We start from the raw sequence: 26,337 nt of genomic DNA, 5'->3' as shown, positions 1-26,337 counted from the left end.
ATTTTTGATAATTCATCTTTGGTTAAAAGCTGTGAGTCTTTGAGGTAGGAAGGCCTCTTTACCATCACCCTAATCTTTAGTTCCCTCCACAGATTCTCTACCAGATTCAAGTCAGGCTGGGTTGGTCCAAAATGTAAATATTATTTTCAGCAAGAAGAAGGATGTTGGTAAAAAAAACAAAAAAAAAAACAAAGAATGATTTTGGAGTGAACTGTTAATACCGAGTGTTTAGGCCTACATTCAGTATTGTCTGAATATTATTTGTATTGACCGTCATGGATAAAAATATCATGCACTCTACACTCCCACACATACACACACTCAAAGCAGATGCACTGTAACGCAGCTCTCACTCCAAATCGACACATCTTAGAAGCAGAAATTCACGCCAGCAGTTAGGGCAAAAAGCTTGACTACAGGTACAAACGAGCCGCAGTGCCTCCCTTTGGCTCAACTCAGCTCAATATGATCCTTTGTTTTTTTTTGGTTTGCCTTTATCAGGAGGAACTTTTGTAATGATGAATAACCATGTTTCCAAATATATACTAAAGACGGTTGCACCTACCCTCCTTCAAAGATTCGGACCAAACTAGTTTCGCCTTGCTTGGAGGTGGAAGGACCTTCCTCTTCCCTCGTCTCTTTGATATCCTCCTTCTCATGCGTCTCCTCATCCTTCATCTCAGGCAGGGTGCTGGGTGGGGTCTCTTGTACCTACGTTCAAGTCAAATAACTTTAAATACTACAAGGTCAATTTTAAAGAGCATAACACAGTTCTAGTTCTCAGGAAATAAATACCACAATATTTACATTATCGTAAAACGTATAAACCTTTTCTCTTTTGTCTCCTCACAGCAGAGTCATTGTTTCTATGTCAAGTCTCAAGTGTCCAAGGGCCTAGTCCAAGTCAAGACTCCAGTCTCTGTTTTTATTGACTGATTTAAGAAATCCATAACATCTAGCACATCTCTAAATCTGCGTTATTGTAAGTTAGGATTCAAAACATGTACCGATTATTCTTCGGCCTAAATGTCTACATGAACATTTAATACTAATTTTAAGTCTTTTTTTTAACAATTATGTCTTAATTTATTACCATTCATAACAACATGTCTTTATAATGACTAAGTTAACATCTGTTTATCCCTTTCTATTCCTTTCCTTCCGATTGTCCACACTTTTATTATATATTCCACTAAACAGTTTGGAGTGTTTTCTTCACCTCGCTTTGAGCTGCATAATTTTTTAATAATAGTGGAAAAAAGAAATATTTTCTACATCCACATTTAAAACCTTTGTTCTCAATTCAAAATTGTAAACATGTTCTAATGTACTGTACAAATGATAAAACAATGAAAAGGTCATGGTGCTGGAAGCAATTGAAAGCATGTTAAACAGCAGAATTTCTTTTATTTAAGTTCTTGCAGCCAGACATGTCCTTTGTATTGTTGTTTATTGTTAACAGGGAAACAACGTTGGAGGTAAGTGAAGTTTATTTTGTTCTGAAACTACCTACAGTTATTTAATACAGCTTCCAGTTGGAGAAACATTAATGTGGTCATAGTTATGAAACTACAGCCAGCATGAACAGCGACAGGCTTCCTTTCAATCTTTATTATATGACTTTATTAAAGTGCTACTAAGACTTGACTCTCACACCAGGAGACCAAGTAAAATCTCAAGTCTTTGGGGCAAGTCTGAGGTCTTTTATTCTTTTATTCAAACTCTGACCTACACCCACAATCTTCAATATATTTTATTGGAATTTATAAATAAGAACAACACAAGATAGTGCATATTTATGATGAAGAATATAATAGTACATTGTTGTTGCTTTGAGTGCATTTCTGTTCAACTCCCTAAGTAAGCTCTTAGTAGAATCGCTGTTTACTGCAATTGCCGCAGCAGAACAGCAGAGATTATTTTACACACATATTTACTAGTTTTTCTTTTAATTTCTAAACAGGTTACATCTAAAGCCAATTGTTTGCATTGGATGAATTTTATAAAGGGATACCAAAGTAAAGAGAATACTTGTCACATTTTTCAGATTTTATTTGTAAAAAGAAAACCTTGAAAATCATGTCTGTCACTGGTCTGTCGTATGACGTCCAAATGAAACGCATTGAAGATTTTGTCTATGACTAAATGTGAAAAACGTCAGGAGTTATAAATCTGTTTTCAAGGCGTTGTATTGCGTGTGTTTGTGTTTACCTCTGAAACATGTGGAGTTGTGCTGCTTTCAGGGACTGGTTCACATCTGGCTGGTGCTGAAGCAGTGGCCATGGTGTACGTCTCAGAGCTGTGCTTCTGTTTAGAGCACAGCAGAGACAGAGCCACCTTAGTGCTGACGCCTGGCAGATTGGGGTTGTGTGCGCTGACACTCCATGTAGAATAAACCGAGGTATGCGGGTCTCTCTCAGCAGACGGGTTGGGTTTGACATACTTCAGGTAGCACCAGTTTACTGAGGTGGAAGTGTGCAGGCTGGGGTACGAAGGGAGGCTTGGCTTCTCAACCCCCACTTCTGGAGTTGGCACCTCTTCCTTTTTTGGATTCGTCTTCTCCGTTGATTTCTCCTTGCGTTCCTTTTCTTCTCTGTTATATTTCCATGGGAGTTGTTCCTGCACCTCTTCTAATTTGACACTTGTGCCTTCTGTTCGATTTGGTTGCCGTTTCTCTCTGTCATCTAGTGTCCTCCCTATGTTTTTGCTTTCTTCTTGGCCTACCTTGGGTTCTGCATCTTCTTCCTCTTCAACACTCTTCTGTCGCTCCTCCTCCTCTTCTTTTACTCTTTTCTGGTGACGCTTAGCCTCTGTGCTGAGCTCTAGACTAGCGGCAGGTGAAAGCATGCGTTTGCTTCCTCCAGGTCCCAGAGAACCATACTCGTCCTCAGACACTGAGGACAGCTCTTTCGAGAGGGACAGCGGGAGAAGGCTCTGGATGGATGGAGATGGAACTTTCAGATAGGATCCTTGCAGCTTGTCCCGTTCTGTTTGGGCCATGACGATCATAGCCGTGCAAGAAGTTGATTCCTGTGAGCGAGTGGAGGCCAGAATCTGGGAGAGTGTGGTATACATGGCACTGGCAAAGGTAGGTCTATGAGTTTGGAGGCGCACTGGCACTACAAGTGATACCACTGGCGTAAGCTGTGCCAGGCATGTGGTAATGACTGGTTGTTGTTGGTGGTATGAGATGGTTACAAGAGAGTGATGGGTCAGAGGTGATGACATGGAGGAGATGGGAGGCCTGGTCTCTGTAGAGGACAGAGGAGGAATGTGTGTGCCAAGACTTGGCGGAAAAGGAAAGTACGGAGGCTGACTGCTTCTAACCCTTGAGGAGCTAGGGAGAGGAACTAGGGGTGGGAGATGATGTAGTGGTATTCTCAACCGTTCTGGCAAGTGGATCTGTCCTGGGTGGGTCTGTATGGGAGACCCAGAGTGTGAATGTAAGAAGCCTCTGTGAATGACTTGGGGGGGCAGAGCCTCAGTTTTAGATGTAGCTATGGGGAGTAGTTGTGAAAGTGCACCTCTTTGAAAAACGTGTTGTCCTCTGTGTTGCAAAGGGAGCACATCATGAGAGGATGAGGACATTTGAGAATGCATTAACTGCATGGGCTTCCCTGTGGCGTCCAGACAGAAGTGGGGACTCACTTCAGCAGGGTAGACATAAGGCATGTTGGGGTGAGAAGGACCGGGCATTGGGCTGTGACTAATGTTACCCACCATCTCCTGCTCTGTTTCACCTAAAGTGGCCTGTTTTACAAGAAGAAACTTTCTCCTCTCTTTCCAGGAGGACGTTGACTGCTGAGAGGAAAGAGATCCGTAATCAAATGATTTACTTCTTGTTTCCGAGATCTGTTCAGTTTGTTGGGGCCTAGGAGGGGCCTGTTCTGAGGCTGAACGCCTCATCTCCTTGTGGCTTTGGCTGTGTTGGTGAGAAGCAGATGGGACCGTCAGCATCTGGGAGCCTTGGCTGCCAGAACCCCAGACAACGGGCTCTGAACGTGTCGTGTCCTCAAAAGAAGCAGAGAGGCTTGAGACATTGCTTTCTTGACTAGGGCTGCGAGGAAGAGACGGAGACTCAAAGCTGGACTCCCCAGAAGACTGAGCTGCTTCTGCTAAGCGGAGTCGTTTCTTCTTTGGTGGCAGCTTTTCTGCAGGTAGTTGAGCCAGAGTCTGGCTCCGCTGGGGCCACTGGAACTCCTCTGTTTTCTCGAGTTCCTACAAAAGAACTACAAATTAACAAAGTCTCCTGGGTAAGCAAATATGTACAAAAGTCAGTGCAAAGTGCAGTCCAATTTGTGTAATTAGACTAGACTAAGGAGGAAAGTCTTGCATACCTTAGATGAAGATGCTTTCACTGGGGGTGAAACAGATGGCATGTCGGAATCAAGCTCCAAAGTAACAAATATCTCCGGCACTTGGATGTTTGGCTGACGGATGAGGCGGGATGTGGAGGGAGAGGGTTTTGGCTCAGGTTGTTGTGGCTGCGGATTCTCTCTGAGGTCTGGCTCCTGGCTTTCCATCGATATACTTTCTTGTTTTTCAAAAGAACTAGTGTGCTGGATGACAGAAACACCCTTCCTGTCCCGTTGCTGCTGTTGGTTTGGCTCATTATGTAAAGTAGCACCTAGAGGCAATGACCAGACAAAAAGCATACAAGATAGTATCGACTTCAATGGCTTCAGGGTTGTTAAAATAGAAAAAAAAATTGCTGTGTTTTACACTACTGTCTCATGTAACAGAACTTTTCCTTTCTGTTTTTTTTTTTAAGTTTGAAATACAGACGTACATGCAAATATTAAAATGTTGGTTGTGTATTCCTGTATTAAGACTGGGTCAAATACAAACCAATGCAATTCTAGGTCTTTAGAGCCAATACTCTGCATCTTTTAGATTTGTGCAATACTTGCATAAGAGATAATTTTTAAATTATTTTTTCTTCTGTTATCAAGTTTTGCAGGGGCCTCCTAGTGATCAGTTCATCAAACTAAGTCTGTTTAAAGCAGGTCACATCTAAAAGATGCAGCACTTTGCCTCTAGAGAACAGAATTACCAGTAATCCAATACAAAGATGCATAAACAAACCTGAGAGGCTCTGGCTGTGCTCTGGTCTGCTTGGCACTGGAATGAGACCTTCAGAGCTGCCTGATATGGGTACAGTTCCAGGACTGGGGGGATCCTCCTCGAGGCTCTCCTCTTTCCTCCTCTTCCTCACAGCCATAGCCAGTGCTCGGAACTTGGAGTGCATCAGTGGGGGACGATTCTCTCTGCATGGGCTACATGCATCAATGCCCTCTTGTTTTGGTCCTGGACATACTCTTCTGTGACCCTCATAGTCCTCACTGTGCTGAAAGCCAACACCACAAGATCTACATTCGAAGATGCTTCGACTCTTTTGTGGATGATGTGGTTGCTTGCCTGAATGAGCTCCTCTGGCTGAGGAAGATGAGGATGCAGGGCTGCTCTCCTCCAACACTGACTCAGCTCCCAGGGGTACCTCTATGGCAGGCTGGCGTCTGAGCATACGCTGTGCACCTCTCATCTCTGCAACCACTGCTTGCTGCTCATCAAATGACTGGCTAAGGCGGTAACTTCTTGGAGACATGGTGCCCGAAGTGAGGGGCTCTACTTGGCTTGTAGTTGATGGCAATGAGTGGCTTCTGAGAAGAGGCACTGCTGAAAGTTCCTGTGTACTCAATGGATCTGCCTCAGAGTTTTGGGGGTGCCTCAAACCGCTGGGACCTGCAGCTTCTATTTTTGGGTCAAACGTGTAGGGATCTTTAGGGATAATAAATTTGGGTGACTCCATACTACTTTTCCTGGAGATGGAGGAGCGTCTAGGCTTTACGCTGTCAATTTCACTGGTGTCTACTACTGCTTCATTAATGGTAATGAGCTTGGTAATGTGTTCAATAACTTGAGTTTTGGGTACAGCAAAGGGAATGCTTTTGTCCTCGCTTCCTGATGATGAGGAATGTGAAGTAGGAAGCTGGTGCTGGTGGGGACTGCGCTGCTGTCCTCCAAGTCTTCCATACTTCCCTAGGATAATTTCTGCATAGGTTTTGGCACTGGAACTTGGTGGGCTGACTTGGGACAGGTCGGTACTGCCTGATCCAGAAAAGTAGCCAGACTCCGTGCTGCCCTTACTACCCGGGCCTAACGATGAAGATGATGTGGAGAGGGAGGAGGAGGGAGGGTCATCTGGTGAAGCCATGGGGCCCCGTTTCCTAAGTCTCAATGCCAGTCTTTGCTTGACAGCCTGAGAATCCTCAGGCCTTTGGCTCTCCTCAGAGCCTCCAAGCCGTTCTTTAGCCCCTTTCCTCTGCTGTCGAAGCATCTCTTTAGAAGAAGATTTTCTGCGCTGGCCGGTCTCATCTTCGGATTCAGTGCTTTCTCCCTCTGTGTGCTCTTCGGGGTCTTCTCCAATACTGCTACCCTCTGGTCCACTCAAACTGGGCTCATCTCGGCTGGAGGACAGACCTACTTTAATGCGATGGGCGTGGGACTTGCGGTGCTTGTACAAATTGCTCTTGGTCTTGAAAGAAAAGCCACACGGAGCACAAGGATAGGGTCTTTCTCCTGTGTGGGAGCGTATGTGTTTCTCGAGAACACTTGGCTTGGCACATGGACGACCACAATACGAACACACATATTTCCCTGGCTTTTGAGGTTTCTTCTCCCCCTTTTTGGGAGAGCTGACAACTTCTAGAGCCTCGTGACTGGAGTGAGAAGCCCCCCCGTGACTATGCTCACCCTGGGTGGAGGACATAGTGGTGAGGGATGAGGATGAAGTTGCACGGAAAAAACTGGCTCCAGAGGTACCAGGGGTTTCTGAATGCTGCCATGCTGCTGCTTGCTGCTGCTGTAACCGAAGCAGGTCGGTACGTTTGGGTTGACGATTTTGCAAGCGCCCCAAAGCTCTATGTACAGGACGAGGATTAGGAGGCTGCTGGGGTTGCTGAGGTGGACAAGACCCTAATGAAGACTCAGCTGTTGCATGCTGCGACTCTTGCCTTCCAGAGCGCTCCCCGTTGGCCGGACGGCTGGGCTCAGCCTCCATAGAGTGGGGAGGAGACCTCACAGACACGTAACAAAGGGCTCCGTGAGCCTCATTGGTTTAATCGCATGGCAAAATAAGGTCAGAGGCGATGGAACATCGAGAGATTGAACTGTAAATCAAAAATGAGGACTTTTAACAGAGTGGGCCGAGAGTTAATCCAAAGTTCCAAATGAGGCATTATTAAAAGGTGCCCTGGAGCTGCATTGATGCAGGTAAACATGAAAGCTCTCTATGTGCAAAGCAGCTAAACTTCTCTCCAGCCACAGCCATTCTAGCAGTCCTCCTAGGGTGATGCCCACATCTTCTTTGTTGATTGTTGAGAGTGGCAGCTGCTCAGCTTCTGGGTGGATCTAAAGACATTTAAAAAATAAAGAAAAAATTGGTCACAAAAGAGGATATATACAGTGTTAATGCTGTGTATTTTTACCAAGGTACTAACATAAATACCTTAGTCCTCTTAATAATCTTATCTGTAGTTCTAACTTGGCTTGCAGGTTACCAAGTTTAGAGGTGTGGTACAACACCTGGTCTGTCTGTCAATACCATTATTTAAGCCCTATGGAGAACTTGTGAAATGGGCTGAAGAGAAGAAACCATTATCTAGAACAGGGATGTCCAAGTCCAGTCATCAAGAGCTACTCTCCTGCAACTTTTAGATGTATCCCTTGTCAAAACACCTGATTCAAATGCATGTTTAGTTGCCAGATCTCCACAGAGCTGAATTACATACTGATGAGGGAATTCAACCATTTGAGTCAGATATACGGGAGAATTACAACACAGTTTTTTTTTCTAGAGCAATGTATGGATGTCATTTATTCAAATTTTCATTTGTAAAACAGTATCAGGAAGTCCTATTTAATTGTATAGAGCAAAAGCAATCCTAAGCCAGTCAAGTCAATATTTATGTAAAGTAGTATTTCAAAACATCATAGTGATCTGGACAAATGTACACGGCAACGTGGCATATAAATATTTCAGAATCTTCGTAGAAGTTATAGAAAACCTTATTACAAAACAAGCTAATTTGGAACTGTTGCTTACAGAAGGTATTTTAAGTTCATGGTATCACATCTGACCAAAGAGCAGTCCACACTGCAGGGGTCAGAGAAGCCTGAGGTCCAACAGGCAGCATCCACAGCATGGGTCTTTGCAGTCACGCAGCCAAGGCTCCCAGTATGAGAGCAAGAAGTCAAAACAAATGTTGCAAATTCTACCTATGCTTATCTGATCTGGCAGCAAAGCAGAGGGAGGTAAATGGTGTGGATTGTTTTCCAGGCTTCAAACTGCTGCGTTTCAGTGTCAGCTCCCTCCCAACGCTTACTGCCACCAGGCTACGTCAGGATCCCAGGAAAACCTTTTATCAAGACGGATCTATTGTAATATTTCCCACTTAGACACTACTAGAAAGCTGTGTTTATGAGGAGCTAAGAATAGCTGATCACAGAGACTCAGAGATGAGGTTGGAGTGAAATCTTATTCTTTATCAAGATCTATGTTCTGTAATATTTCCCCCCCACCCCCAAATTGCTACAAAGGCTGTACTCAGGCTCAACTCAAGACACAGGATTCTTGTACTGTAGCCAGTAAAAGCACACTGGGGGGAACGGACAGAGCCAATCATAACATTTTCAGTCAGCAGCCATGCTTGACTGCTGACAGACTCTCAGCACGGGCTCATCCAGAGTATCATTCACTGTCTATGACATTGACACCGTCTTCAACTCCCTAACCCTGTCACACTCTGGAGATGAGCGCTCGGTAAAAGGAGGACGCCCTGTGTGTTGCTCCTCGTAGCTGCATATCTCTGCAGCGAGGGGAAACAGGCAGACGGAGCAAACGCAGACAAAAAATCTGCACGGGTTTTCTGGAAAATATTAGAGAGAAGCAGGTGATGGAGGGAAAGAAACAGAGGTGGGAAGTGATGAGACGGTGGCTAAATAATCAGACCCAAGAGATGACTGCGGCTTACGGTGCCGGCAGTGTCAGTGCGGTAATGACAGCTTTTTATAATGGCAAAAACACAGCGCAGTCAGCCTTCATTAGAGACAGTGGGAAAAAAAAAGGAAAAGAATCATCTTTCCTTTTGGCAACAACTTGACAGATTCTTGCCTCGGTCTCCACGTTTTCCCACATTTCAGATGCGGGCCAATCATCTGTCCAGCTTGTGTTTCTTTAAAGCAGAGAAGTCTTTCATTACAGCGGATTTCCAGCAACAACACTGGGCCATTACGCAGCACAACAAACCGAAACACCATTAAATTTCACTTCTGTTTTCTTTTTTCCCTCCTCCACAGTTTGATGGCTGCTGCAGCTGTTTCTATCCTGGGACGTTTGAACCAGCAGGGACACGTTATTCTGCTGGACTGCGAGAACTGCATCGGGAAGAAGTTGACATAAAATAAAAAAATACATATCTAAAGGGGATTATTAAGTATACACCACAAATTGGCAAAAACAGCAGATAAACATTAGCAAAATGAGCAAAACGGGAACTGGGCAGTGTCGCGTCACTAGAGAGGGAAACAGATTATTGGACATCAGTCCTGAATAGTTGATTCAGGAGCATTGATGCTTCTAAATAGAAAATGTTTTTCAAGAATTGTGGAGAGCTGTGTCTAAAGCGTCCGTCACCGACCAGATGCGGCTGGTGTGGGCTGTTTAACAGAACATAAGGGTGTGTTTTCCAATTCTGCCATGAACATAATCAGTGGTGCCTTTTATGCTGCCCCTTTAGGCAAATCCACTCTCTGCAGCTATTCTCCTGAACAGCACACATCACCACAAAGATCTGCCTGTTTTCTACAAGTGATAGAAGAAACTATAGGAAACACACTCCCAGTAAACAACACAGATTGACTTTATAAGACCTATTTGAAGTAGATTTTAAAGCCTATAACATTTTCCCGAAAAAACATTCTTCCTGTAGTTGTATTCTACCAAACATATGCTGCTTTCAGCCCTCCACCATGCTCACTCTTCCTTTTGAGCCAATGCAAATCAATTGGTTGGAACAAATTCATCCTTCAGACAAATGTTTGACAGAATATAGAGACTGTGACTAGACTGATTTCAGTACATTAACATAGTTTAACCTAATCACTGCAGCACACTGCAGCACAATATATCAACAATTTGATATATTGTTGTAAATCTTTTGCAAAGCTTGCCAGTATTGTCCAGGCCTCACACAAAGAAAAGGAAAAGTGTTGGTAGAGAAACCAAGTGGGTGAAAATGAGAAAAAAAAATGATGGTCTGGATATAAATAGAAGAGAGAAGACAAAGAGAATAACACACACTCGTTCTCGACATCCTCTGTAACAAATGTCTCGGTTCACATAGTTGTTATCAGAGGTCAGGTTTAATGATCTCAGGACTGGCTGTTGACGCAGCCCTTAAACAGGGCAATTAGAAGATTTTTAAGACGGTTTGGGAAGAGCACCGCTTTCATTATTCATCGCAGTCTAGACTGCGAGGTCGGAGTGAGGAAGCACACTCAGAGCCATGCCAGGAGGATGAGCGAAAGGAATGCCAGAGACAGCCTACTTTAAGACAAAGCACACACACCCATATATGCGCACACACACAGTGTAGAGCAGATGTGCAACCGGAACGAAATGCACAGAAAACCCTCGAATCTACCTCGGTAAACCTGATCAGCCGATGCCCTGAGGTGACTTACCCTGATTTCAGTCAGGGGGTTTCCTTTCTCACAGCTCTCATTCCACAGAGGAGACATCCTAACCGTGGTTCCTGTTAACGCACAACAACACAACAACATGCCGCCTTCGACGATTCGCTTATGGCTAAAAATGAGATTAGAATGTGACACACAAGTCTTCTGTTGCTGGTGCGGGTGGGGAAAGGGCGTTCCTGCGTCTATTTTTAGGCCAAGGTGTGAGGGGGAAGAATAATCCAGCTGCTCCACAGATTTAAATCTATTCCATGTTAATTCGGAGTTACAGCGTCCAAGTTCGTTAAGCGATATGTTGTGCAAACTAGTTTCCGGTGTCTCCGCCCGTAATGTGACTAATGACTCGTCTGCAAAGACAAAGGGGGAACGTGCGCAGGGTGAGCATGCATGCGCAAAGCTCGGTCTGCAGAAACGGGCTGTGATGCAGTCACCCAAGGGAGCCCCTGACACACGGAGACGCTCACACTTCATCTCCCTTCTACGCGTGTGTCATCATGCACGTCAAACGCTGTCTCCCGCCATCATGTTTACTGGATCCAGCGAGGCTCCTCGCCCGTCTCGAGCTGTAAAATCCCACAAAGCATTTAGGCTCTGCTCAGGCTCTAGATTAGCATTGCAGCAGTTTTACAATGAAATTAGTTAAAAATGTTTTCTGAAACTGTGTGACACAAACTTAACTTGGAGTTGGTTCGAACTGAGATTAGCAGGTCAGACCTCAAAGAAAACTGGAAAGGGTCAGGAAAAGCCAGAGAGGCGCATCTCTCATAGCTGTATTGCTTAACAATATTTCTTCCTATTTAATTTTATGGACACGACATTAAATTGTTTTAATAATGCGTTCAAAGAGCAGTCACTTCACAATAAAAGTACAAATCAACCGATCAAGATTTTCCACATAAATACTGCTTTCTGGTTTCCTTTGTCGTCTTCCTTCCTTACTCATCTTTTTTTTTTCTTTCTAAATACTAAAACACATGAAGGGGAAAGTCTGTTGCAGGTTTTTTGACAGATGTACTCGTTTTAAATCCAAAATTAAATGGAAGACTTACAATAGTAATCCAACTTACGCATCAAAGCCTGTTTCCCCAAACCCTGCCTGAAGTGTTTATATTCAGGGCAATGGTTAGTGTTCTTGGTTTTAATGGATTTATTGATTAGGGGACATAAAAAAATAGATTTATTTATTTTTTTTCATTATTTGATGGATTAAAATATCCAATCAAGAGGAAACCAGAGCTGTGTTTCTGGTGGGCCTATTGTTGCATATTTAATTTAAAGGTCTGATCAATAAATTTGAAACTAAAACGTTTTTGTGTTGTTTATTTTTTTTAAATAAATAAGCAAAATAAACAAGCTGCACAAACACACTCTGATTCTCTTCCTCTCCTACTGGCGGTAGCCTGCTGCAAGTTCCCATGGAAACCATTCCTACTCTGAAGCAACGGGCAGATGGAGAGGGAGCTGGAGGTCTAAATTTATCTCCCAGCATCCTCTCTGACTACAGACGCACACTGGCAGCAGGAAGTAAGGTGGGGAACCGCTTTGCCTCGGCGTGCGACGGCAAGCTGGCGTGACCCCTGACTTAGGCCTCTCCCTCTGAGCAACGACAGAACCACAGTGCCAAGTAAGCAGTTCAGTGCTCAATACTGTACAGGTGGCTCTGCAGCATTCCCAAGCTGAAAGGGCAGTCGGAAAGTTAAATCACACCCACTCTGCACAGAGCTCTCGGTCAAACCCAGACATTGAAACCCAAACGGTTCCGCAGAAACAAAACCAGGCCAGAAAACCCCAAACGCCGAGACTCGCACCCACCCAGGGTTATCGCTGTGTCTGACAAACCCCCACATTCCAGAGCCCTCGCTCACATGCGCTCGGCTCTAGTCTGGGATCGCGCTGTGTTTGCTGTGCCTCCGAGGCCAGAGGACGCAGAGGGGGATTTCGCAGTGCTCCGACAAGACTGGCACCTTTCGACCGTCGCCGGGCTCGCTCTGAGTAATAACACAACTCTGTGCAGTCGCAGGTAAACAGGTCTCATTCAGGAAGGAGCGGAGCGTGGGTAAAAAACACGAGAGGCTCTCCATCGCCACTTTGTTGACATACACACAGAATTAAAAGTGGTAGGTTCGCCGTCCTCTTATTTGCGGATGCGGTTGCCTTAAAACATAATTGAGAAAAGTTGCAAAAAATCCCCCAAAATAATAAAAATTCAAGTGCCATCTTCCAAACACTAAATGTCTTTGGACATCTTTTTTTAAGGCTAGTTCAGGTTGGCCAAAAACTTTATTTTCCACTAAATAAAGGAGTTAAAAGTCAGACTTGGTTTGTCCATTTTGCTCAACTCCAGTGACCCTGGATCCACACACAGACATCAACACACATCTTTTGGTTGACATCTCTTCACGTTCCACTCCCCAGCCACAAATGTTGCATTCTCAATCAATATTAAAGCAAAACTTTGCTCCGGGGATTAAAAACATTAGGGAAACACGCAAATCTATCACATAACATGCATAGTTCTGGAACTTTCCCTAAAATTATAGCAGGCTATAAATTTGCACCCATGCCCAGTAAAAGAAACAGTAACCTGGTGACTCCTTTTTTGAAAACCTGCACTCAGATCACTGCTGAAACTCTGAACTATTATAATCAACTTTTGTACAAACCTACAAATTTCTACTCCCGTTTTTTTTTTTCTTTTGGAAAATATGACAGTTGCAGTTTCAAGATGGATTATGCAAATATGAAAAAAAGAGAAAAAGAAATAGAATGAGAGGGGTGCAGAGTGAGACAGAGAGTTTAGATTACCTGACAGAGCAGACCGGTCTTCCCCCTCAGAGACGCTTCACAGGCACTGTGAGACAAGCAGGGAGAGCCAGAGAGTGCGAGCGGATATGACTGCTTGAGTGGGTGTGTTGCTGAGAGAAGGAGAGAGAGGCAAAAAAAAAGGAGTGATGGAGAAAGACGGAGAGAGGAAGACACTGAATGAATGTTTCTACTGTATAAATATGCAGGGAGGAGGAAGATGTCTCAGCAAGAAGAAGAAGAAGCTTCGTGTGAGAGTGATGAAAAAAAAAATCCCCTCATTTCTAAATTACTGCAGTACTATTATCATTTACCATTAGCACTCATACGGGGCAGGATCGTCTACAAACACATTTCACAGCTGTGGCACGCTGCTGCCAACAGACGAGATTACGAACAGGTTCTCGCGCGGGGTTTTCCCCTGCAACACACGACGAGGAAGGCGCTTCCTTGCGAGTCATCATCGCCTCCTTATCAGCAAACTCGTCCTACTCTGTGGCAGTGAAACGAAAGAAAAAAACTCTTATGCTCCCCTTCAAAAGTGACAAAACATTCATCATGCGTGCACAAAAAAAAAAAAAAAAAAAAAAAAAGGCTCCCAGTCTCATCCAGCGCGCCGCATCTGTAAATGAATTCCAGAGCGGGATCGGTTCAGACGATTACACAGGAGCCCCCCGGGCCGGGCCTACCAGCTCTGCATCGCCACGGCGGGCGAGCGGGGAGAGAGAGAGGGAGAAAACAGAAAGAAAAGGAAAGGGAGAATTGAGAATGAGCGGAGGTCCTGCTGTTCCATAGAGATTTGCCTCACTGGCAGAGAGCGCAGGAAGTGTGAGTCACACGTTCTAAAATAAACACGCTCAGCACAGTGTCGAGCCGGCACTCGAAATGAGCGGTTGGCTGGGCCGCTGATCAGAAGGCAGGCAGAGGGGAGCATGAATCCATGCAGGCCGGCAACACGTGGTGTCCGGGTGGGACTCGCAGCCAGGAGATGGGGATGAGTCAGGAGGAGGAGATGATCCTCTCCTGCTCTAATTGTGTCTTTTTTCATGCTCGTCCGCCTCCTTGTTTGCTTTGCCTTTCTAAACGCCCCATTTTCGTGCTTTCCTTCACCCCTTCCCCGAGTGATTCTTGTATTAACCACATGCGTCTTCTATTCTTACATCTGTGCTTTGTGTTTCCCTCTGCTTTATTTTGCCACAGTCAATAGGAGTGTTGTTCAGAACTTGGTGATTACCCCCCGGCACAGTGCAGCTGACGGCTGTAAATGGGGTTGTGCCGGCCTGATGCTGCCGGCTTTGCAGGCCAAGGCGCTGTATTGTGTCTGCCTGAATGTGCTCATTGTCACCCTTTACAGCACACACCTTCCATGCCGTACTTCCCTGTCAGAGACCTTCAGCCATCCGTCATCCCTTTGTCCACTGTTCCTCAGACCGAGGGTTTCTGACGGGAAGATGTCCGGAGGTGGAAGAGGGGACGGGGGGAGAACTGCCACTGTGGCACTGATTGACAGGAAAGTTGCTCAGCACAGATGTTACGAACACTGAGACCAGGCCTGGACATCTGATATAGATGTGAGTTTTCCCAAAAGCTCCACAGCAACCGGAAATGGTACCGACACGGTTCGATAACGATCACGGCTCCGATAACAACATGAGTCTTTGATCTGATATCAGGTTTATATTAAAGCTGATTTTACCTGGAAAATTTCAGTCTGCCAGCGTTGCACATACAATGTAAACAGATGTTTTACAGAATGGGCGGTGCTGATTGCGTCCTTTCACCGTGTCATCACACTTTTGCAGTTTTAGTCAACCCAACATTTTAGGGAGAAAATATTCCCGTCTACCGCCATTTGTTGAGTAATAACCGCGAGCCGATTCGGACCCACCAGTCGTATGCTTCATACCACTTTGACAACCAGCAATTTAATTTAATTCTCTGTCTCCTATACGTAGTCTGCTGTGAGGAAATGTGGTTACAAAGATTTAGTTTTGACCACTGATCATAATCTTTGACGCAGTGCTGGTCTGTGTTACACTTTTCAGTTATGCTTTAAAAGTTTGTGTATCTCTAACAAACTTTTTGTAGCCTCACCTTTTCCAAATCAAAAGCAAATAATTTATTGAGCTGTTTGGTGCAGCCCCTTTTTCAGTGTCTTACATCTCTTTCCTCATTCATGATCACCAATTCATGGCAGAAAAGATTGTTACAGAGGAGCAGAGTCTCTGCATGCGCCAACTTTAGACCCTTTTTAACTCCTAACATGTAAACGTTTTGAGGGTGACAGCAAAGAGGTTAGCCAACATTTACAGTCCCATCAAGCTACAAAGTTGATAGCAGATACTTTATTAAAAAGTAGCAGTCCCTAACACCCCTCTTTAATCTCACCAACAGATTTAGCAGCTCTGTAACACAATTTATTTTTTATTTTTTTAATGATCTAAAAGGGTCATTCTCGTGAATGCCACATCTAATTAAAAAATATTCATTCCACAGAGACATTAAACGCTACTATTATTTTAAAATATTAATATTATGGGCACAAACAGAGGCTGTTCAGTAGACACTACATGTGTGGGTTTCTTTCATATTCACTAAAAGCAGCAAACAAAAATAAATGTTACAAAAGAAAACGTTCCAGACAGGAAAGCTTCGGCAGATATTTCAACTCTGATATCGGACTTGGATATCTCCTGGAGTGGAGCATCATCTTTAACAGGGGAAGTGATGTTCAAAATGTGAAGTGCAGCGATTGTGAAGGTGTGAAAATACTGAGTGCATTATTCTATAAGCGTAGAGCAGTTCAGACTTACAGTATATGCAAAGCTGTTTGCCTTTACAGTAAATGGAAACAAGGACTCCCCTGTGGTGCAGTCACATGAGGAAATTTTATTACTTCTCCACACACGTTATAATGTAGGTAGAAGCAACACCTAAAATGCAAACATCATGCTTTATAAGAAACGTTGTGCCGTTTTGGAGCAGTCGCAGACTATAATTTGGAGCAAATGAGTGGTTTACGCATTTACAGACGACCGTGCACATGACATATTTTTGGACTTTCACCCTGTAAATTGCAGACACTGGCAGTGAAGTGGGAAAATATGTCAGCATTCAGAAAGAACTCTCTCTGTCGTGAGGCTGGATTATTTCAGACGTGTGGTTTTCCAATAAACTGACCCATTCTCTTCATAAGACTGTGGTGTTATGATAGAAATGAGATCCATTTAAAGAGGGACCCTACCCAGTGCGTACGAGGCTCGGCAGTACTATACCTGTTTGTATTTACCAAAAAAGGAAAGGAAAAAAAAAAACAAAACCTAAAAATAAGAAAACTTTAAATTTGGAGAGAAGCGGCTGATAATCATTTGGGAACAGGATGTTAGACCCCTACGTCCGCTCACTCCTCACAGAAATGTACATTTACTCATCATCTGTCTTGTTTGTCTCCTGACAAAAATCATTGTGACATATTTTACTGACTTCAATCTCTATTGTTTTTACTTTTAAATACAGAACCATAATCAGCAGCAGAAGTATTGATGTTTTTCACAAACAGTCGTGTAATTCTGCAGCTGTCGGTTTTCATTATTCCAATGCAGCTCTGAATTAGTGAAAGATGTGAATACAGCGACCGTTGGATCTCGGTTTGCTTCAAGTTCGTTACTGGGAGTTTGCCAATAACAGTGGAAAATTTAGAGAAATTAGTTTAAAAAAAAATCACTTAGACTTATTTATTAAATTTAGCACAATGCAATGGACAGCAAACTGCACCTTTTAATAGATATGTTGATGTTATGATTATATTCCAAAGAAAATAACCTGTTGGTATTACTTCAGTCTCTTCTCACTAACTAATTTGACTTCATGCTTTAGACAGTCGTCCATTTGAAAAACCTATTTGAGTCCAAGCTTTAACTTTAAACATAACATTCTGCCATGTTTCTAATGGCGTCTTCCTCGTCGTTTTAGTGTGAATAATGACTCTCTTTTACCATTTTCAGCCAATATCTTCAGGGTTCACAGAAATGTCTCCTTCATGAAAGGGATAGCAGCTCCACACTCCAATACCCTTTATGCTTAAAGGGTATTTTAGGCATTTTTGTCATGTCTTTGCTTAAGTCTACATTTAAGAATTGCACCGATTGATTTGTCTAAATGGAGAACGTTGGAGGGTCAACTTTGAACTTTAAAGAGGCCGAATTAAAGAAAGAAGGAAAAGTTTAAACAGAGATTTCTGTCAGAGACACTTGATCCCCTTTTGGACGGTTCGATACTCGGCACGAGTGGTATGCAAACGAAATAAAAGAGTGACAAAGCACACGGGGAGGCGGGTGCGGATAATTATAGAAAGAGGAACTGACATTTTCACATTTCCAGAAGCTGTCCTCCTTGTGCTCACAGGTTTCACTGATGCGTGGACGTCGAGACCACAGATCACGCTCTCCCACGCAGCTCACTGTACACGTCGTTCACAGTCGGCTGCTTTTTATTTAGCTTTTCCTCTGTCACGGTGCGAACAAAAGAATGTGCTTCCTGCAACACCGTGATGAGAGAACTGCGTTCACTTCACGGAGTTAAATATGGAAAGACACAAAACGCTCTGTTGGCGCGAGCTACATTTTGAAAAATATTCAGTATCATTCAATCTTTCACTTATGAATTCATTTTTCGTGCAGGTTGCCGCAAACGGATAGAGGAGTTTAAAATAACAAAGCATCATTCTCCGTAATTGAAACCATGCCTTCTCATGCTGGTCAGCGGACTCCCGTCTTTGTCGTACAGCAGCAATCACTTTTGCACAGTTATTTTTTTATTTTTTTTGCTGAAGTTATCGTTTCTTTCTGTGAAGTCACCCTTGTGGATTCCTCCCACGTGATGGGAAAACCAGCTATAGTTCCTCTTTTTTTTTCTGTTTTTTTTTTTTTTTTTTGCAGCTGTTCTGCGCAAAAGCCACAACAGGTTCACCCTTCTGGCTTCGTATATACACGACCCTGGCGCCGTGACTTATCGCCACATCTCGGTAACCCGCCGCGATGTTAATTCAAGCTGTCGCTGCTTGAACTGCTGCCTGGACAAACACAGATGCAACGGCGAGTCAACAGGTGAAAGCCTGGCCCGAGAGCGTTCAAATACGACGACCGAGCCCCACAGAACATATCAACACGGCCTCTTTCTGGTCGCAGAGTTTACTCAAAGCTGGACTGGTCCGAGTAACTGCTACCTGCAGTAACAGACAACTCAATTTAAAATAGCGTCCATGTAAAGTTTACTCTGCCTCCGCCACGTCGGGCCCCCCTCCCCGCTGCCCGTTGTGCTCGGTGCCATGCTGCGTTAGCGGCCCGTCAGCAGAGGCTCTCCTGCAGCATCAATGCCTCGTCAGCTCTCTCTTCGAAGCCGATTCATAAATACACACAGCACTCGCTGTTTTGTTTATGCATTCGCTTGACTGGAAGCGGAGGTGAGTGTGAATACAAAGAGAAAGGAGGAGTGAGAGAAAAAGTAACAGCACAAGAGGGAAAACAAACTGTCTGCACATGTACAAGAGAAACTCTTGAGACGAGATGGAAAAGTTTCACTAATAAAAACACATGGTCTATGCAATGGCTCTCACTTGTGGGCCTTGGCACTTTAGAAGATGTGTAAAATAAAAAACATGCTGCGCCATAATAATACAATTCTGTACAAATGTGAACCTTATGCTAGGTTCAAAGGGCGGGGCAGTAAAACAACAATGATGTCTATTCTGACCAACAGGTGATCAATATTAATAGAAAATCTGTTTGAAAGAATGTTGATCATTTCATTGAACGCTGATCCAGAACTGCAAGGCATTCTGGGTGATGTAGACTAAGCATTGTAGGTTAAGCAACCAACCAAGCAGCCTAGCTGATACCACTCACTGTCTGGTTAGCCAGCAACAAACTGTAGCACAGCAGCAGTTTCACGTTGCATGCTTTCACCTAAAACTCCTTTTGCACTTAGGTTGACTATGAGAGAGAGTATGAGTTTCTCTCTTTCATTTATTAGTTTCTGTTGCTCACTGTCTGCCTGTGCTGTGTGACCTTCCCAAGTCCTGTGCTCTGATGACACCAGACAGCTGCATACCTCATTAAATATCATGGTAATCAAGATAGGTCTAAACATGAGAACATTTTCTTTTTCCGCACACAATTAGTGATGCTAAAATATGTAATGAGCTAAATTATCAACAAGTGATATCAAAGCAGAGGCTAATGCTAATGTTAGCCAAGGGCTTTAGCAAACTGCACAACGCAGAAATATTCCCAGATGATGTAAATTTACTGAAGATATAATACTTAAAAACAAGTGATGGTTGAAACTGGTTAAGGTGTCACATCAACAGAACATTATAGCTTTTGAAAACATGTTGGGAAAGCACAGTAGGAATGTGCTGCAGAAACTCTTGTTAGGAAGAAATATTTGTTGCTGTCAATAAAAACAGGCACATGCAAAACCATATGCTGGGATTTGAACCAGCATAAGCTGTAAGGCTTCAAACTTGAAGCCAATAAAGGGAATTTTCCAGGCTATTTGGTGGGTAAATCACCAAATAGCTATTTGGTAATAACTACATGCTATTTTACTGGAGCAGTCTGTGATGACCCAATATAATAGAAGGTGGGTAGCTAATAGACGCTTATAGGACTTAAATAATCACACTGTGGTCACCTTATTTTTACATCGACAGTTCTCACTTGCAGAGACAGTTTTACTGTACTGTAAACACGAGGTTTATGATGTCACGATTAGAGCCAAATTTTGCTGTGTGCTTATAATAACACAATCTTAGTGACAGCCAGACATAAACCGCCCTGTTTCTGCACCACAACTCAAGTCTGCTTGAATTGCATCACACAAGACAGTAGAGTGGAGATTATTTGTGACTGTCCAACTTTTCATGCCTCTATTAAAAGCATGGATGGAAAACCCCAATGTGCCGGCACTGTAACTAAAATATGGCCCAAGCTACTGGAACCAACTGGCCCACTTTGAGTTAGCAGACACACAGAAATGTGTCAACAACTGCTCCATTTGTTTTATTCGACAAGGAGACAAGACCACACTTAACTATACTGACTTATTTCTAGATGTTAACAAGAATTATTGTCTCTGCAAACACAGACAGTTACAGAGGGTGATAAAAATCCCAGTGTTTTAAACACTTTCTCCAGGGAATTACATGCTGACCACCAAAGCCATAATGTGAAATGATAAACTGTGCTCTTGGTTATCAAGCACAAAAGGTAATTTGACCTATATTAGGAATTGTGCCATGCCTTTGTCCAGTTGTAATCGCCTTGAAAAGATCTGATCCAAGAGAATTAAAAACTCCCTGAACCACAGGCACTCCCTCTGCTCCTTCCTCTGCTACCATCCCACTCATCCTGAGAGCTGCATCATCCTGCCTGCAAGCCTGATCATTTGAATATAACAGAGAGAGAGAGAGAAAAAAAGGTTTTGCTGAAAATAGATGCTGTCTGAAAAGTGTACTGCATCCACAAAGGCAGAAGACAAAGAGAAAGACAAGAAAACAGAGAATAATAAAAAGATATGGAGAGAAATCAACACATTAATGTAGGGTAGGTGGCAGAGTAAATTGATTTCCTGCTACTTCTTGTTATAGTAGCTGATTTAATGCAATCCATGCATTACTGGTTTCTATAGTAATCCATATAATTCATTACACCTCTGTTACCTCTAGAGGTCTAGAAATAATCCCATTTAAAGACGTGCAGGTCACTAGACAAAATAGTGACCTGCACGTCACTATTTTGAAGCATTAATGACAATCATTAATGCTTCTAATGATTGTCAATTAACTATCCCAGGCATGAGAAAACTTAAAAATATATAAGAAATTACATTTGAGACAACATAAGATATAAAAAAAACTTAAGAATATAACCAAACTTTCAGCTGCAGTGTCACTGTTTACATTTCCCCCCCTTTTTCTATTATTAATAATCACCTCACCATATTTCCATGTAAATTCAATGCTCAATGTACAAGTAGGCAACTAATTATTAGCTAATTACTTAGAAAACAGAGCCAAATTTCCAGCAACTTCAAGCAGTTGGCATTTCAAGGTGACTGAATCTCCTGCCCGTGCATCCAGCGTTCATTAGGTAAGCGGTACGGTACGCCCTGGGCGGGTCGCCAATCCATCACAGACTGACACAATAAGGGACGAATTAGAGTATCAATCAGAAAAGAAATACGCAGAGTGAAAGAGCTCATTTCAGCTCCATTAAAATGCTATTAAAAAAAATGCAATAAAATGTATTTCTATACAATTGGTCAACATGTGTGGATGATGGGCTTCAGTTGATCAACTGATTCAGGTCTCAAGAGAAAGCATAGTTTTGGTGGATGCATACACCTAAAACCTGATTGTCTGGGTGGACGCCGTTACAAAAACACTGCTGCTTGTCCTTGTAAGGTCAAAGAATATTCAAACGGGTAAAAAATGTTATATAGCGATAAGAACTCTGGATGTGTATTTTTGTCAAAATTTGCATTACGAGTGCTTTCAAATTAGATTGAGTGATAAATGAATCATTTCCAGGAAAGATTTTCACGAGGCAGAGTAGCCTTGATGGTGAATGTGGTTAAACAAGTTTTTGACCCGGCTGTTCTGCAGCGATGTGCCAATTTTAGTTATCCAGTTTCTAGAGAAAACAGATCCCTTCACACATTGTAGAAGATGTCTAAGCTTATAAAAAAGTTCACCTTGGTGTCAAGTTCCAAACAAAATGATCAGAAACAAAACTGATGCATAGTAATTAATATGAAATATCAAACACATCATTTTGCATTTCTGTTTTGCCCCGTTTCTGGCTTTCTGAAACATACTACCAAAATAAATAACAAAGGGCAATATTTCTTTGTGGTTAAGAGCCGACAAAATCTTGACACGTTTTAACATTTTACAGATGCAATGTGCATGCATGCGTACATCCATGGTTAGAAGAATATCTTCTCTCGTCCCAGAAAGGATAATAGCTTATGTCAGACCACTAATGCTCCTCCCTAGGAGGTCTGGCTATGCAAAAATTACAAGTAATGAGGTCAGAAAATGCAACACCTTCAGTAGGTCAGCTACTTTGTCCAAATCTAATTTAACACAGCCCGACTCGCAAAAGAATTTTTCTAAGCTATAGAAACTCATTTAGAGAACCGTGAAAAGCTGACAAAGAAGTCATAAGGCTGAATACGCAAAAATTTAAACAAATGGAAAGTTGTGCCCTCCAGTGAGAAGTCAAAGCAAGAGGAGAAAGTCTATTTGGAATATGTCAAAAATCTAATCTGGCGTCTCACTCCTGTTCATTACTGATGCTGAATACTGGCTGCAAATCCTTCAGCTGTGCACATCGTCACAGATTACCAGTATTAAAACAAATGCGGCAAAGGGGGAGTTAAACAACAAGCTGTGTGCAGTGTGTGTGTGCGTGTTTGCAGGCACACACATACTGTAATTGCAGCAAAACTCTGTAAACACAGAAATTCACCAACTTATTTACAAGCAAAATCTCTTAGACCAAGACTCGAAAACCACCAGATTTTGTGTTGCTCATTGTGGTTTGGCAGGTTGTCAATGGATGCCTGAACGGAGAACTGTGAAAACAGTGTTTACTGATATATTTAGACATGAGAATCGGCGCGTCCTCCATTTAAAAAGTTAGAAAGTTTTTCAGTAAAACATTTTCGGTGTTTTATTTTTAATGTGCTAAAACACACCTGAATCAAATGAACCCTTTCATGCATGAATTATGATCCTTTGTGTGAAGATTTCTTTCCAACTTGTTTGGATTTTCTTAAGGCATAAAAAAAAGTAGGAAAAAAAATGTTATGTTAAAATATTAAATTTTTTTAGGTGATCAATTGTAATTTTCTCCAAATACAAAGTTGTTATTTGAAAAATGCATCAGTAGTATTGTTCTTTAGTGGTTATCTGATGTCACAATATCTCTTTTACCTGCAAGAGTCGTCTACAGTAGAAGGAGGGACCGGGTCGGTTTTCATGCGTTTTTGTCTGTCGGCCATAATTGGATTTAACAAAAATAATTTCTTGCATTTGCAGCTGATCGCCAGTGGTTGATAGAGTATTTTATGATGCACTAGTGACCACTTCAGTGGTCTGTGTGCATTTATAACACAAAAATTCACAAGAAGCAAAAAACAAAAAAGGCTTTTAGATAGCTATCTACTGTAGTGACCACTATGCATGAAAGGGTTAATGGCTCATTACATAGCTTTGCCAAACTTGAAGGTGTGCTGATGATGCAGTCTAATGATTTTAGGTGTGTAGGAGCAGGGATGGATCTAAAAGTTGCAGGGCAGTAGACCCCTGTGCTAAACCAAAGTATAAAAGGTGTGGCAAACGAGAGACAAAACTAAATATAGCAGTCTGTTCAGAGTGAAAAACTGTACAGAGGATAATCTGATAACAGAGAAGTTACACAGAAAGGTAATAAACTGCATTACAGGGATTGATGAGGTGAAACCCTGATGACACCAACGAAGCGAGCCACTGCTTCCGCGGTTTCATCTCTTGAGCAACCGACGTCTGACTTGTGTTTTGGAGATGCTGATAACATGACGGACCAGGCGAGGGAAAACACAGGCTACGGCCAATGAAAGAAATACTGTTACAACAGGGACAGCTCGCTCTCACAAGACCATCCATCCCACAGGCTGACAAAGACACATTATGCTTTTGCACTGACAAAAAAAGGAAAAACAAAACAAACAAAAAAAAAATTGCAGCAGCAGTAACCGTAACAACTTAATTCAGGATTTACAACCTTACTGCAAAGCTGGTCATAAGGCTGATATTGAAAACATGCTTCTTCACACCAAGGCAACAGTGCCCTTTGTGTGTTTCACGCTCTTTTGCTTGGGGCGAATTGATTTCTCCACTTTACACCCGTCAACTCTCCTGTCCTCTCACAACACAGTTCTCACCAGGGCTCCTATCTCTCATCTCCCACCGCTGTGTAATTTGGGCACTCCCACTGTAATGGACACCCTACTCAGGGGCAATGAGTGGGAATCCAGCGCCGCCACTGCTGCTCCGACGCAACGATGCTCAGAAAGAATCCCAATGAGAGCTATACCCACACTGAGGCTCTCTGAAGATGGAGAAGAAGAAACGAGGAGTCTTTCGGATAACAGAGAACAGAAAGAAAAGCCCACTTCGCTGCCAGGTGTGCACCAGCCTGTAGTGTCCTTGTGGCTGCAGTTGTCAGAGTGAAAGATCACATCTTGGCCGGAGCAAGAGAAGAGCACCGCATGTCCTTCCACTATACCATCCCCCTGGCCCAGCAAGCTGTCAATCAGCTGACACCAGGGCGGAGGCAGGGTCCTCGGAGGACAAAGGCAGCGCCATTAAGCATATTAAAGTTGCAGAGTGTTGATGAAAAACTGAATGCGGTGACTAAGCTGGCCTTTTCTCCCTCGTGGCGTGCTGACAGTGCAACACAGGGAACAGGGAGGAGGCGGCAGACTACCTGGACACGAACACACCGACTGCCGATCGAGGCGGCTGACAATGACAGGATTACATAATTAAAGCAATCAAACTCCTCGGACTGAGAAGAAGAGCTTCTTACAGGAAGCTTCATATGCGATATCGCTCCGTAGCTATTGTTAGAGCAGCTATGGCTAACTGATGGCACAATTCATTTCACCCAGCCCATTGAATTTTACTGCCTCGTGTCGCCAACTAACACTGAGACATGTTACAGAGCAGTAAAACCTGCTCTGTTTAAATAGGTGCAGGTTCTATTAAAGATGAGTAAACATCACTCCAGTAATAGAGGAGAGGATAACAGCAAGGGAAGGTGTAGGAAGAAACGAACAATTACTGGTCTGTTTTTACGTCCATGCAGCCATCTTTCTATAATACATCTTCTATTCACGAGACATTCATTCATTTTCCGTTCATATGTCCATCCATCTCTTCATCCAATCATGGATCCATTCGTCAATCCATTCTAAAATGTCTGCGTTTTCGGTGGCTCCTTGTTGAAACCACTATTAAATGTGGAGAATTTCTTATTCATACATGTCGACTGCACAATGTCAACATTTGATTCTGGGAAAATAAAAAATAAAATAAAATAAAAGGCTATGCATGTAAACTCTGACCAGGTTCTGCTAAAACACATCGTTTACTGGAGTGAAAGTTGTTGAAGATTCATTCAAAGTTTGCCACCTTCCCGGGGCCTGAAGCACAGTCGTCCCACCTGAAAAATGAATTTTTGCCAGCAAAGCTGATTAGAGGATTTTTAATCGTGTTTTTGTTCAGTTCAAACAAAGTGTTGCATTTTATTGCAGGCAGATTGAATTGAACTTTAGGAGCCTTTTTCTCATCAGTAAAGTTAGATCTGAAAATCCAGTGGATAGGTTTTGGGCTTCATCCATCGCCGTGGGGAGTTCAAAAACAAAGTTAGAGGAAACATAAAAGCTACAAGAAAAAAATTTAACAGGAAACTAAAATCGAAGATTTGAGATTCTGTGTTTTTTTTTTTGTGTCGGTTTGGTTTTTTTTTCCACGCAAACCTTAACTATTTACCTTCTCTTAGTTTATCCTCAGCACCTTATTGATCTTTGGAAATCAAAGGCTGATGAAAACCTTGCTTTCAACATCTAGCAGCAGAGGATAAACATTTAGCCCCACGATGAGAGGCAAACTCTCCCCCCATCATTCCCATCATCTGTTTATTTTCTCAATTGCGCTCCGTGAGTCTGTGT

General features: G+C 42.9%; 1 protein-coding gene across 3 annotated transcripts in view; it reads right to left on the bottom strand.

The window, feature by feature from the left end:
• Nucleotides 1-26,337, bottom strand: part of hivep3b (HIVEP zinc finger 3b) — a 49,487-nt gene that overhangs the window by 10,609 nt on the left and 12,541 nt on the right. Inside the window, exons 2-6 of one of the 3 annotated variants that reach the window (XM_017309627.2) lie at nucleotides 13,561-13,670; nucleotides 5,086-7,410; nucleotides 4,338-4,627; nucleotides 2,212-4,218; nucleotides 566-711 (exon numbers count right to left, since the gene is read on the bottom strand). In XM_017309627.2, the coding sequence (XP_017165116.1) occupies nucleotides 566-711; nucleotides 2,212-4,218; nucleotides 4,338-4,627; nucleotides 5,086-7,060 (4,418 nt within the window). In that variant the 5' untranslated portion in view covers nucleotides 7,061-7,410; nucleotides 13,561-13,670. Of the gene's footprint in view, nucleotides 1-565; nucleotides 712-2,211; nucleotides 4,219-4,337; nucleotides 4,628-5,085; nucleotides 7,411-10,743; nucleotides 13,440-13,560; nucleotides 13,671-26,337 lie in introns of those variants that run through there. The other 2 variants (XM_017309628.2, XM_017309626.2) reach the window with 2 other exon arrangements.

This window comes from Poecilia reticulata, chromosome 16, assembly GCF_904066995.2.
Source record: "Poecilia reticulata chromosome 16, P_reticulata-male-v2, whole genome shotgun sequence".
Lineage (NCBI taxonomy): Eukaryota > Metazoa > Chordata > Actinopteri > Cyprinodontiformes > Poeciliidae > Poecilia > Poecilia reticulata.
This window is presented reverse-complemented; position numbering and strand designations above follow the sequence as displayed.